The following is a 13,134-nucleotide window of genomic DNA, read 5'->3' on the forward strand; positions in this document are numbered from 1 at the left end:
CTTCAAAGAGAAACCTTGAGGGGCACGGGGTGGGGGAGCCTTGAGAGAGTCTGGGCTCTGACACATGACTGACCACTCTGGGTGGCAGCCCCAGCCTTGGGAGTGTGCTCTCATTTGCCTTTGTAAAGAGAAATTTCTCGCCCCAGATGGTCCATAGAGACTGTCCAAGTGCTGAGATCCAGACAGATGTCCTAATGCCCAGTTCCTCGCCAGTTCTGTTTGTTCCTTAGAGTATTGCCTAGGAAGTGCCATTAGTGAGAAACCAGAACAGCTAATCTTTGTTTTAGAAAAGGGACAGCCCCGCATTGCTACTGCAGCATCTGAGGGAGTGGGAACACTGGGATACCAACAGAGACACTTAATTTAAAAAGATACAACGGAAGAGGCAGAAAAGACAGGAAGCAGGAGCCTGGTGAGCATAGACTACCAACCCCAGCAGACACAGCACAGGCTGCCATCTGTAAGGGAAGCAATTCTCATGGGGTGGAGAGCTCTGCACATGGATGGCTCTGCCTGCAGCTGGCAGCCAGGGAGCCTGGTGGATAGCCTTGCCGTATCCAAATACCAAGACCAATACCATGGTGACATTTGAGAGAAACGCAAGGTCTCGCTAACATTCCACAGCAAGACTAGGAGGTGGAAAATAAAACTAGTGAAGGCATGTGGGAACGAACTTTACCCTGCAGCACAGTTTCCACAGGCATTAGCCTGCTGTGACGGGCACCTGCACATTTTTATTAGAAATAAAAACAGGCTGGTGGCATATATCTATAATTACAGCAACTAGGAGACTGTCAGAAAGATGGCCGAATCAAGGCTAGCCCAAATTACATAGCAAGGCTCTTTCTCAAACCAAATATCTGACAGAGTCCAACAATTCTTACCTGGTGTCTTTTCTTTGCCTTCAGGTCCTTATTGGCCAACTGTACTCAACTGACAAGCTTATCATTGAGAATCAGGAGAATCCAAGGACATAGGAACCCAGCGCTAGAAAACAGCCTCTGCAGAACTGACCACCGTCAGCACCCATTCTATATGGCGGAACCAGTACTGGGTGAAATCGCCCCTTGCTCTGCCTGCCTTGTAGGAGCCGATAAACTGAGTCACATTTGCTTTCTGTCAGAACTGTCCTATGAAGAAATGGCTGTGCATCCTCAGTTCCTGTGTTAGAATGAAGAGCTGGAGGTCCCTCAGAATGATGCCATATGTTACCGTGTCTCCTCGCCATCTCACCCACATTTGTATAGAGCTTTTGCAGACTTTGTGTCTTAGTCCTTAACAGTAAACGTAATTATCTCTCTATCCTTTTGTACCAAATAAACCCATTACAATGAATGTGCGTTCGTTTCCTGACACAGCAGGAATGGTAAAAGTGGGGACTCAAAAGGAGGGCCCCACCATAAACTGCAGATTGCAAGCACCAGCTCAGACACAGGTAATGAGGACATGGATCAAGATGGGGAGTCTAGGGTCACTCAGCCACTCAAACCTACAAATGCAGAGTCCCAAGCCCTCCACATCCCATGCACACTGCAATCTTAGTTCTGGCAATCGCCAAGGAAGGCCATGAACACTGAAGTGTGCCGTGTGTAATCCTGAGACTCCAGGACACTGAGAATGCCTTATAAATGCATGTTACCTATGCTGTTTCACACCTTGGAGTCAGCAAGGAATGAGGAACCCGAAGAGGGAACGTTTACAATACAGTTCTCAAGGTGAGAGAGATGGCTCAGCACTTAGGAGTCCATTTGAAATTTTAAACATTACATTTGCTCTTGTAGAGGACCCTGGTTTGGTTCCCAGTGTTCCAGGAGCTCCCAACTGTCTGTAAGTCAAGTTCCAGGGATCTGATGCCCTCTGAATGCTGCTGAAGTACCAGGTATGCAATGGTGCGCATACATGCAGGCACAGCATTTATACACATAAAAATTAATTAAACCTTAATTTAAAAATAATAAAAATAAAGTGTGGTTCTCCAAGTAACTCTGCTGATCAGTCAGTCAGCCTTGTCCACTACCTTTGAGCCCTTCCCAAGTACTAAAGATGTCATATATTGTAGAGAATCCTTGCCTTCCAAACACAGGGCACATACCCCATAATATCTTCCTTAACTTCTGGGAGGTTCCAGAGACCTATCTCCTGGGAAGAATTTCTTCTTGGTGCTAAGTAGACTGGATTCATATCAAAGCTGGAGCATGCATGCATGTAAGTAGTGAGGTGTTCCAGTGGCTAAGGCAGTGTGTCACAAACTCTGTGGCATTCATGTGAATTGGGTACAAGGAGTCTGTCACCCTAGGGAGATGAGTCCATGCACAGTAAAGTACGCCACACAAGCCTGGTTCCCAGCACCGAGCTAAACTGGGCAGACCACCTTGCTACCCCTGACAGCCCTTCTAACCAAGGTCAGTATGAGACCTTGCACCCAAACTTAAGGCAGAGAATGATTGAGGAAGACACCCAGTGGCATCAGCCTCTGGCCTCCACATGCATGCACACATACCTATGTGTGCCCACATGAACACATACACATGCATATAGCACACACATAAAGGAGGAGTGAGCCAGGTGTGGTGCTGCACATCTGTGATCCTTGGCACTTGAGGCTGAAGCAGGAGCGTGAGTTTGAGACTAGCCTTGGCTACATATATTCTAAGCTAGCCCACATGACATAGAGCCTGCCACAGGTGTTCAGCTAGTGTCTGTCCAGCGTAGACTCTTGTCATGATGTGCACAGCCTTTCTATTCTGCAGTTCAACTTTCTTAATTGATTAAAACGAGTGTGCAACATAATGTGCTTTTGTCTTAACCAGTGTTCTCTTACTGTGAAGGGTCACCATGACCACAACTCTTACAAAGGAAAGCATTCAATTGGAGCTGGCTCGCAGTTTCAGAGGCTTAGTTCATTGTCACCATGGTGGGGAACATAGCAGCACACAGGCAGACATGGTGCTGGAGAAGTAATTGAGAGCTCTACATCTGGATCCACAGGTACCAGCAGAAGAAGAAAGAGACGCAGGTACTGGCTTGGGCCTTTTGAAACCCAAAAGCCCACCCCCAGTGACACACTTCCTCCAGCAAGGCCACACCCACTCCACCAAGGCTACACCTAATCCCTCTCAAGTAGTGCCACTGCCTAATGACCAAGCATTCAAGTACATGAGCCTATCGGGGCCATTCTTACTCAAAGCACACAGGTTTCACTTGGGAATGTTCATACCTGTGTGGCATGCTTTGTTGTCATTCATCCAGCAGTGCAACTCTTAGTCTCAGAGTGAAGTCTCATACACCCCTCAAGTGTGTACACACTCTTCACACTGTAGTGAAGATCATTGGAAATCACGAATCTCATACCACTGCATCCATTCCTGGGAGCTGAGCTATTCAAGAAACATGTGAAAAGCAGGTCATATGGAAGTGTGTTCTTCCCTTGGAGCTGACTCATGGAGCAGTGTCACCTGGCCCTGGTGGAGGTGGTCCTTGCTGCTGTCCACATTGAGTAGAGTAAGTGGTCCTCACCATCTTACTCAATGCTGTGAACAGCACTCCCAACTTAAAGTTATTTTTAAGCACCTATGAATGTAACCTAAGTAACCCTGAGAGTGTCACATTGCGAGCCGAGAGGCAGCTCCATGGGAGACTCCCACAGGATCACTTCCACAGACAATCGTGAAGTAAACTTGGTTTGTTCTGCAAACTGTTTGACAGCTGGCTGCCTTTGTGTTAATTAAACCTCATAAGTGAGTTTGGACATGCCCAAGGCTTGATAAAGCCGAGCTAACTCTTGTCACTTAAATCAGATTACTGTGTATTTGGAATCTGCACAAAAACAGAAAGGAGACTTGAGACAAAAGCTTACAAACAGGAGTTAGCTGAGCAGAGCCTCATATTGGGTGTTCCCCAAATGCAGAGGGAGGTGGAGGTTTGCTCTTTTGCTTTTGTAATGCTAAGTATGGGCCCCCAAGACCTGATTGTCGCAGAGAGATGAGAGAGTCCACAGTCCACACACACACACACACACACACACACACACACACACACACACACACACACACACACCTTGGCCCCGAGTTAAATAAAGCTGCCAACAGCCAATAGGTGGAGTGCAGGTTTCCCAGGCTTGGGAAGTGGGAGGAGGACCAGGAGGAATTTACATTTTAAATGTTTATCCTCTTTCTCAGGTTTCCCCTCCAGAAACCTGCTATCCCATCCCCATGCCTTGCTTCTATGAGGGTGCTCCTTCACTCACTCACTCACTCCCACCTCCCTGCCCTGACATTTCCCTACACTGGGGTATTGAGCCTTGACAGGACCAAGGGCCTCTCTTCCCATTGATGCCTGACAAGCCATCCTCTGCTACATATGGGGCTGGAGCCATAGGTCCATCTCTGTGTACTCTTGGGATGGTGGTTTAGTCCCTGGGAGCTTTGAGTGGTCTAGTTGGTTGGTATTGTTCTTATGGGGCTGCAAACCCCTTCAGGTCCTTCAGTCCTTTCTCTAACTCCTCCATTGGAGACCTGTTCTCTGTTCAATGGTTGGCTGTGAGCATCCTCCTCCGTGTTTGTCATGCTCTGGCAGAGCCTCTCAGGAGACAGCTATAGCAGGTTCCTATCAGCATGCACTTTTTGGCATCCGCAATATTGTCTGGGTTTGGTGTCTGTATATGGGATGGATCCCCCAGGTGGGGCAGTGTCTGCTCCACACTTACAGATGAAGCACAGTAATAACTCAGGGTTATCCATAAGAAAGTAGATTCTAACAGCATTAGAGGGTAGGCAGCGGCCCAGCTCTTGAACTGTTTAAGGCTTATTGTCAATATAAAGGTGTGTGTTTTTATCTGGGAACCAAATAATTAAAGGCAGGGTAGAAACCCAAGGTCGGGATTACATAATTTCAACAACAGAGGACTTCAGAGAAAGTGGCGTTTCACTATGTTTGTATAATGCAGCCATTTGCCTGCCTGACAGGCCCAACTGTAGAGTTTGGGCCAAGCAATGTGATGGAGAAGCTGTATCACTGGACCAGACCGTCTCAACTCTCCCAGACTATGCTCTGCTCTGAAAGTGCCAGAGGTCACTGTGTCAGCAGCTGCCAGATGAGAAACACCGCCAGAAGTTCACTTCTGTGGAAGCAAAAACCACTTGCCAGGCAGCCTTTTCCTAGACCTTCAGATGGCAAAGGGGGGGGGGCCTATCTGGTTTTCTAAGCCTGGCTCTAGAGCAACAGCACACATCCAAGTGTGTATCTGTGTAGCTTTTATGGCCCTTGTCATCTGGATGGTAAAGCTAAGAGAGCATCTTCAGCCTGTGATGCATAGATTGATTTACATACATGTTAACATGCTATCCTGTAGCAGTCACCTTCAGCTGTCCCCTTTATAACCACACCCAACACTGAAAGCCTCCTATTTCCAAGGAGTAGAAACATTGCTCCTACTTTCCCCAGTGCTGCAGACGACCCTGTGTATGCTGGGGAAGTACTCTGCCTTGTATCGCATCATAAAAATGAAGACCCTTCATAGAGACAGTTTACCTGAAGCTCAGAACAGACACACACCTGTAGGAAGAGCTGTCTCGAGAGAACATTTTCTATATTTAGCAAAAGGGGGAGCGGGACTTCTTGTTGGCGGCAGCGGTAAGGGCGGTGGGTTTTTGTTGTAGTGGATGTGAAAGATTAAGATACGTATTTTCTTCTTGCCACTAAGAAGCACAGAGTAAAACATCAGGTTTTAGGACCATTCAGAATCGCGTTTTTGTGTCTAAATGAGCTAGCTGCTTTTTTGTTGTTAAGCACAAGGTTGCACACCCATGGATCCAACTAACCACAGAACAAAACCACATCAGAACCAAGCCGGTACAAGCTCTTTTACTGCTGCTGCTGCCAACAACACAGTACGACCATTACTTGCACCTCTTACAGTGGAGTACATAGGATAAAAATGATGTGAAACCCAAAGAAGACCGTGTAAGTTCTACACAAACACAGCCAGATTCTGAACTCCACCGGAGCTCCTAGAATCAGCCCCCTGCAGACACCGAGGGACCATTGTACTTCATAGCAACTGCTATTACATCCTAGATCAAAGGACACCACAAAAGTCAACGAAGAGATGAGGCCCTCAAAAGCAGAAGGGGAAATGTCTTACACTCAAGATAATGGGCTCTGAATTTGGGAGCTCTCTCTGGGGGGATTTAAACTCACAGACAGGTCCTTGGGAAATATCACCTGAACCCTGATGACCCCACACACAAACACCCAGCAGTGACTGTGAATGTTGGGGTCCTGGGAAGTGCTCTTTTGCTGAACCATATCCAAGCCCAACTTTGGCAAGACAAGCATTAGCTCTGTTTGAGGGAAATTTGTGAACGTCTACTTATACCAGCCACCAAGGTACAGGTCAGAAGTCACATGGAGCAGCTGGGTCATTGTAATAAGCACATCTGGTAAGGTCACATGATGAAGCGAGCCAATCTCATTCAGGTACACAGTATTAAAAAAACAAAAAACAAAAAACCTGGAAGTCCCCCATGCATCCAATGCTCATAAGCCTGGCTGCTAACTTAGCGTTTGCCGGTTGTTATAAAATGGACTTGGTAGCGGAGACTGGGCTCAATAACAAAGCAAACCTCTCCCTGTGCCTCTCTGAGTGTTTGTCTAGAGTCTGTATGGACAGTGGCTCGCCTCCCCCTGAAAACAGTAAGATTTTCCTTTTTCGATCTTTGCAGTACTTTGTCGCTTTATTAGTACCTCAGGGAGCCATTGATGAAAATTGCTTCTCGTGTTGATATCCAAATGAGGAGCTGGATGGGTCTTGTGCTTTTGCTCAGGGGCTCAGTTTCAAGTCAAAAGACCCTTCAGAGAGAACAGGAGGAAGAACATTCAATGATGAATTTGACTGTTCCCTGCCTAGGGGTATTATTGCTACCACTGTGCCCGTAGCAAAGCCTGTGTCTTACTTTCTTGAAATTAGATCATGTGAATTACCAACACAAATAGACTGAGATTTGCACATGTTGGATGGTCTTGACTGAGCAGTGTGGCCCACGTGAGTTACCTGGCATCTGCCTGTACCTCCCTAGGGAATCCAGGCTTCCAGGAACAAAGGAAACAACTTCTAAGATCTGTATCCACTTTCTACCACAGTGGTCCATTATCTGAAGACTTACTTTATTCACTTTGTCTCTTAAATGTCTTACACATTATTAAAACATTTCACTAAAACTTTGTAAATACTACATAGGGGACCCATGTAACTTCAACTGTCTAAGATCACTGTCAATATAATCAACTGTTTTTTTGTTTGTTTGTTTTTGAAGAGTTAATGCATTTATGTGTATTTATTACAAAAGATGCTCAAAACATGATCAAGGACTATAATTTAAAAGGTAGGAATCTGATCAATAGTTGCTAATGTATTCTTCCACTGAGCTTCAAATGCAATTAGGTCTTGCAGATTTTAATGTGTATTAAAATGTTTCAAGCATAGCCTTATATTTCCTTGCAGCTTTTTACAAATAAAATACCCAGCCGGATGTGGTGACACACGCCCTTAATCCTAGCAAAGCCAGAGACATGGGTAGGCAGATTTCTGAGTTCAAGGTCTACATAGTAAGTTTCAGGACAGCCAGAGCTACATTCCAAGGCATAGTACAACCTTGTCTTTGAATAAATGAATGGATGGATGGATTGATGATGGATGGATGGATGGAATGATAGATAGATAGATAGATAGATAGATAGATAGATAGATAGATAGATAGATAGATAGATAGATAGATAATCTGCAGCACATGTCTTTAATCCCAGCACTTGGGAAGCAGAGGCAGACAGATCTTTATGAGTTCAAGGCTAGTCAGGTCGTTTTTAGGAAGACCATACCCTCATCTCCAACTCCCCCCCTCCAAAAAAATATCATGGCCTAGAGAGATAGCTCAGCAGTTAAGAGCACTATCTGGTCTTACTGAAAACCTGGGTTCAATTCCCAGCACCCACATGGTGGCTCCCAACTCCCCGAAACTCTGGTTCTAGGGAACCCACCTCCCTATCTTAGCCTCTATGCATACTACATGTCCACTGTGCACAAAAATATGTACAGGCAAAACACTTGTACACATAAAGTAAGATAATAAATAAATCTTTCAAAACCAGTCAGATTGAGCTTTTTTTTTTTAATCAAACACATGGAATACGGTGTTCTGGGAATTATGGTAAGACACTCTGATTGAATGGCTGCCTTGTGTAAAGAGGCTCTGTTTCCAGGGGACACATTGGTGTTGCCAGAGCCCTTGATACTGGGACCTTTGCTCCTTCTGTGGGAAGCCTGAATGTCTAGCCTCCTGAGTCTGCAATTCCACTCAAAGGGAAAGACACTGTACTTGAAAGGCCCTAAAATGCTAGTTCTTAGCATAATTAGCAGGAAATGCCCAAGGCAAGCAATGGTGTCTCATCCTCTTGAAAGTTGGGTTCTGTTGGGGACAGACTAGAGCTACCACCTTGACCATAGTGAGCAGAGCCCATACCTAGAACCATCTATGCAGAGGAGCCAGCTATGGGGACAGCAAAGGAATGGTTCTGTGAGAAGAGACCTTGACTGATCAGATTTCTCAGCAGCCCCTGGGCCACCATCTAGTCCAGCAAATGCAGTTCTGACTTTTCTAAGAACCTTCCACCTTTCTGTATTCTTAGCAGTTACTCCATATTTTAGACCTGACTGGAGAAAGAGGGTGGGAGGACACTCTGTCTTGCTTTCTCAATAGTAATTTTCCACTCTCATATCTTTTCAACTGGAATATGATGATATTTTTGTGTCATTGGTTTGGGAGGGTTCTTTGCTCAAGATAGGGTCTTACTATGCAGCCCAAGCTAGCCTTGAACTTATAATCCATCTACTTCAATATCCTGAGTGCTGGACCTACAGATGGGTTCAGGAATATGGTTTTTAGATAAGCTCTAAGTGTACCACATGTTTTCTCTTACTTGCATAATGTAAAATTAAAATTATATGAATGCACATGCGTGCCTACATGTGTGTGACAGTTCTGAATGATTTGAGGAGAAGTGGACAGTTTGGCTGAAGCATATTCAGGTTCAACATTTTCAGGGGTCCCTGCCAGAAGGAATCTGACTTCACTGTTGGTAAGACCAGACCACTCATGTACAACAACTTCAAAATGGCCAAGAACTAGACTGTCCCTGAGAATGAAGAAATAGTGTAGACCAGGAAAACACACAGGGTCTCAGTGATGCTCAGGAGGGTCAAGAGATTGAGCAAGGCACATTGCAAACATCCTTCAGAGGCCTAGAAAAGTCATTCATCTCTTTCTCTTTCACCCCTGCCTCTGTCAGGTAGCAACATCTCCAGGAAAGAGTCTCTGAACTCCAAAAACGGGAGCTAAATATTTAACTACCATACATGGTTCCTTATAAGGTTTTAAAATACACAGTATAAAGTTTTTGCACTGAGCTTGATAAAAAGCAAGTATTTGGTAACTAATGACTTCCTTATATGAAACATTCTAGAAACCATCAAGGATCAAGACAGAGCACAACATAAGTCCCTCCTTAAATTACAACACATTTAATCCCAAATGCTGGGATTAAAGAAAGGCATGCACTGCCACACCCCACCATTAAAATCTTTTAAATTACTAGTTTATAAACTGTAGGATGTCATACAGGTGAAGGCAGGTACAAGATAGAACAAGGTCTGTCATTGGACAAGAAGGAAGGATGAGCAGGAGAAAAGTTTTAGGAAGAGGAGGAGACTGGAATGGGAAGGCAGGAGAAACCACCAAGATAACATGGAGGCTGATGTTAAGATTCTACTCTGCACCTTTACAGGTTGTTATGAATGCTCTTAAGGGATGGATGTGTATAGGGCTCTGTGTGTCTAGGGGGACAATTATATCTTGTCAATTGGATCAGAGGTTTTGGTGTTGTGTGTTCTTTCATGTAGCAGTTTAAGTTTAAGGGAGTGTGTGGCGGCTAGAGACATTGGGCTGCCACGGAGTTGGGATGTGTGTTTCTGGCATTGTGAAGCCTGCCTTGGGAACTAGATGGGTAGAGAGATGGCTACCAGGTTCAGAGAGAAGCCTTCGGCAGTGTGATATGGGATGGAGCAGAGTGGGTAAGAGGCTTTGCTTGGGGCACTCCGGTGCCAGACCTGGTGGGGGATAAAAGACAGCTGTTTTTATAATTTTACAGCAACAATAAACAACTATTTTAAGGTAACTCTTAACTTCACATAGGACCTGTAGAGGTTAATCTTGTCAACCTAATAGGATCTGGAATCAACTAAGAGAATCACTCCTCTGAACAAATTTATAAGCACATTTTCAGAAAGGAGTAAAGGAAAAGACCATCCCTCAGATGGGGACCACACCTTCCAATGAGTGGCACAAACACAAAGATGCCAAAGGGGACAGCAATATTCCTGCCTGCCTCTACAATGTGTCCATCTCTCACAACTGTGTTGCTGTTGACTGTGTCTATCCCTGTTGTTGTTGTTGTCATTGTTGTTGTTGTTTTGTTGACCTCTGTCTCAGTTGTTGCTGCTGTCATCCTTCCTAGCACCAAATTGGTCCTGCTGAGGCATCAAATCTTAGGTCTTTCTGGGATGCACGCGAGCATTGTTTAATTGCTCAGCTCCTACAAGAAGGAGCCCCCTTTATAACATATATTCTTGCCAGTTCTATTTCCCTAAAGAGCCCTGCCTAACAACACCCCCAGTGTCTGAGACTAGAAATGCAGAGAACTGTGTATGCAGAGCTTACAGAGTTATAGGTCAGCAAGGTGCCTCTTTTCACTAGCTAGGGGAGCTAGGTTCAAATTCCCGGGACCTCCTTGGTGAAAGGGAAGAACTTACTCCCACATGCAGACTATGTCACATGTATACACACACAGACACACACAACTAATAAAGAGACTGTAATATACAAAAGAAAATGGTTTCCATAGTTAAAGACATGTATGGTCAATGCATACAAAATGACCACCAAGAGTCCTCTTGTATACACTATGCCATTATATGTAGACGTTCAGCATAAAATGAACCAATAAAAAATCTTTCTTATTTTATTTTAGTTTTTGAATTTTTTATTGGTTATTTTATTTATTTACATATCAAATGTCATCTCCCTTCCCAGTTCCTCCCCCCAAAAAAGCCCCATTCTACCTCCCCTCCACCGAGTAAAACTCTTTCAACTACTGCTTATAATCAGTGCCACCAGATGAAAGACTTTCCATTTATGCTCTGTAAACATAGTCTATATACACTTGCTTGGACCGAAGAAGCATTTTCTTAATGTATATATGAAATGTATATATGAGACACATTTATACATCAGAAAATGAGGATCCTGAATCTGCATCTAGCCTAGATGCTGGATGGATATATAAAGAACTTGTCTGTAGCTGTGATGCTGATTGCTGGGGGCTCTAGTTTCTGTTAAATGTGTTTATGTTCCTCAAGTATATAAGCCATCCAAAAAGTAAACTCCACCAAGCCGGTGTTCCCCCATCTGGAACTGTTAATGGGGATAACCTTTCCCAGGTTGCTCTGCAGGTGGAGAAAGCCAGCTCACTACAGAGAGCTCAGCTTGTCACCTCCCTGTCCCAAACTTCTATCCCCAGTGACTTCAAAGAGCTGCAAGTCCCTGGTTCCATGAAATCCGGCAGACCTCTACTTTTGGAGGCCTGCCCAGGCAAAGGCTGGGGCTACCGATGTCTCTGCAGTGCTTTCTCTAGCCTGAAAGAAAATCCTATAGGTGAGAAACAGAAGGGTGGAGCGGGTGGGGAGATAACAGTGAAAACCTGAGCATTCACACATGCACGAGTGCACACACAGTGTGAGAAATCACAGGCTTTTGAGTGGAGGCTTGTGGGTAATAAGACAGTCACACACCAGGCATTCTGGGAAGCCTCCTGAACAGAAACCTTCCCTGCTGCTGGACGTCTGGTCCCCATAGCTCCATGGGTTCCCAGAGTGCAGTGGCCTCTCTCTGAGAGCGAGCCTGGCCTCCTGAAGTCTTCAGATAGGTTGTCCACCTTGCTTCATAGACATGGAGTTTCCTAGGGGACACTTCATAGACATGGAGTTTCCTAGGGGATACTTTGTTCCATGCAAACTTCCAGGCTTTCCCTCTCTAACTGCTTCAGAAACACTTGAGATGGAAAAACATTCTCTGAATCGGAGATTCATGGACACATTTGCCTACCAGGAAGCTTCTGGAATCTCTCTTTAATACAGAACAGGGTCATTGAATCATGGAGAAGAATGTAGTCTTTAATGACTAGAGCTAGATAAGATTTTTTGGTTTGTTTGATTTTTGGTTTGGTTTTATTTTTCGGGACAGGGTTTCTATGTGTACCTTTGGTTGTCCCGGAAGTTGTTCTGTAGTTGAGGCTGTCCTGGAAGTCATAGAGATCCACCTGACTCTGCCTCCCCAGTGCTGGGCTTAAAGGCCATGTGCCACGGCCGCCTGGCACTAGATAAGATTTTTAAAGTAATTACATTTTCAAGCAAAATGACTGTATTTACCAAATAAAAGTGAATATTCTGACATGGGACACCAGCTTCATGGTGGGAATTTTAGGTTGAGGGGATGTGTTCCCTTCCTTTTGAAAAATCAACTCCTCCTTCTCCCCCTCCTCCTCCTCTTCTTCCACTTCTTCCTCCCTCTTCTCCTCGCCCTTTGTTTTGTGGTGCTGAGGATCAGACATAGATGCATTGATTAATCATCATTATCCTTCCTGACAAGATTTAGAATCACCATAGAAACACATCGCTAGGTGTCTGTAGGAGAACGCTTCAGGAAGGTTTAACTCGAAAGGAAGACAAGCCATGAATGTGGACGGCACCATAATGGGCTAGGGTCTAGATGAATCAAGAAGTGGGGCTGGGAGACCGCACACTTGGCAAAGTGCTTCCCATGCAGGAAACAAGGCCCTGCTTTTCGATCCCTGAGTCATGTAAAAGCTGTGTGGTGTGGTGCATCTGTCACCCCAGCGCTGGCCAGCGGAAACAGGAAGATGCTGGGAACTAACTGACCAGTCAGTCTAACCTCAAGCTCAGTGAGAGATCTTGCTCAAAAATGGGTAAAGAAGAGAGCAAAAGAGGAGCACATCCAATATTGACCC

The 13,134-nt window shown here is 45.1% G+C and overlaps 1 protein-coding gene across 1 annotated transcript in view; it reads left to right on the plus strand.

The window, feature by feature from the left end:
* Lyrm4 (LYR motif containing 4) overlaps positions 1-1,335 on the plus strand; it is a 115,427-nt gene extending 114,092 nt beyond the window's left edge. The window contains 1 exon segment of the mRNA NM_001400908.1: positions 909-1,335. Coding sequence (NP_001387837.1) covers positions 909-977 — 69 coding nt within the window. The 3' untranslated portion in view covers positions 978-1,335.
* Positions 1,336-13,134: the final 11,799 nt, after the last annotated feature.

This window comes from Rattus norvegicus, chromosome 17, assembly GCF_021556685.1.
Source record: "Rattus norvegicus strain SHRSP/BbbUtx chromosome 17, alternate assembly SHRSP_T2T, whole genome shotgun sequence".
Classification (NCBI taxonomy): Eukaryota; Metazoa; Chordata; class Mammalia; order Rodentia; family Muridae; genus Rattus; species Rattus norvegicus.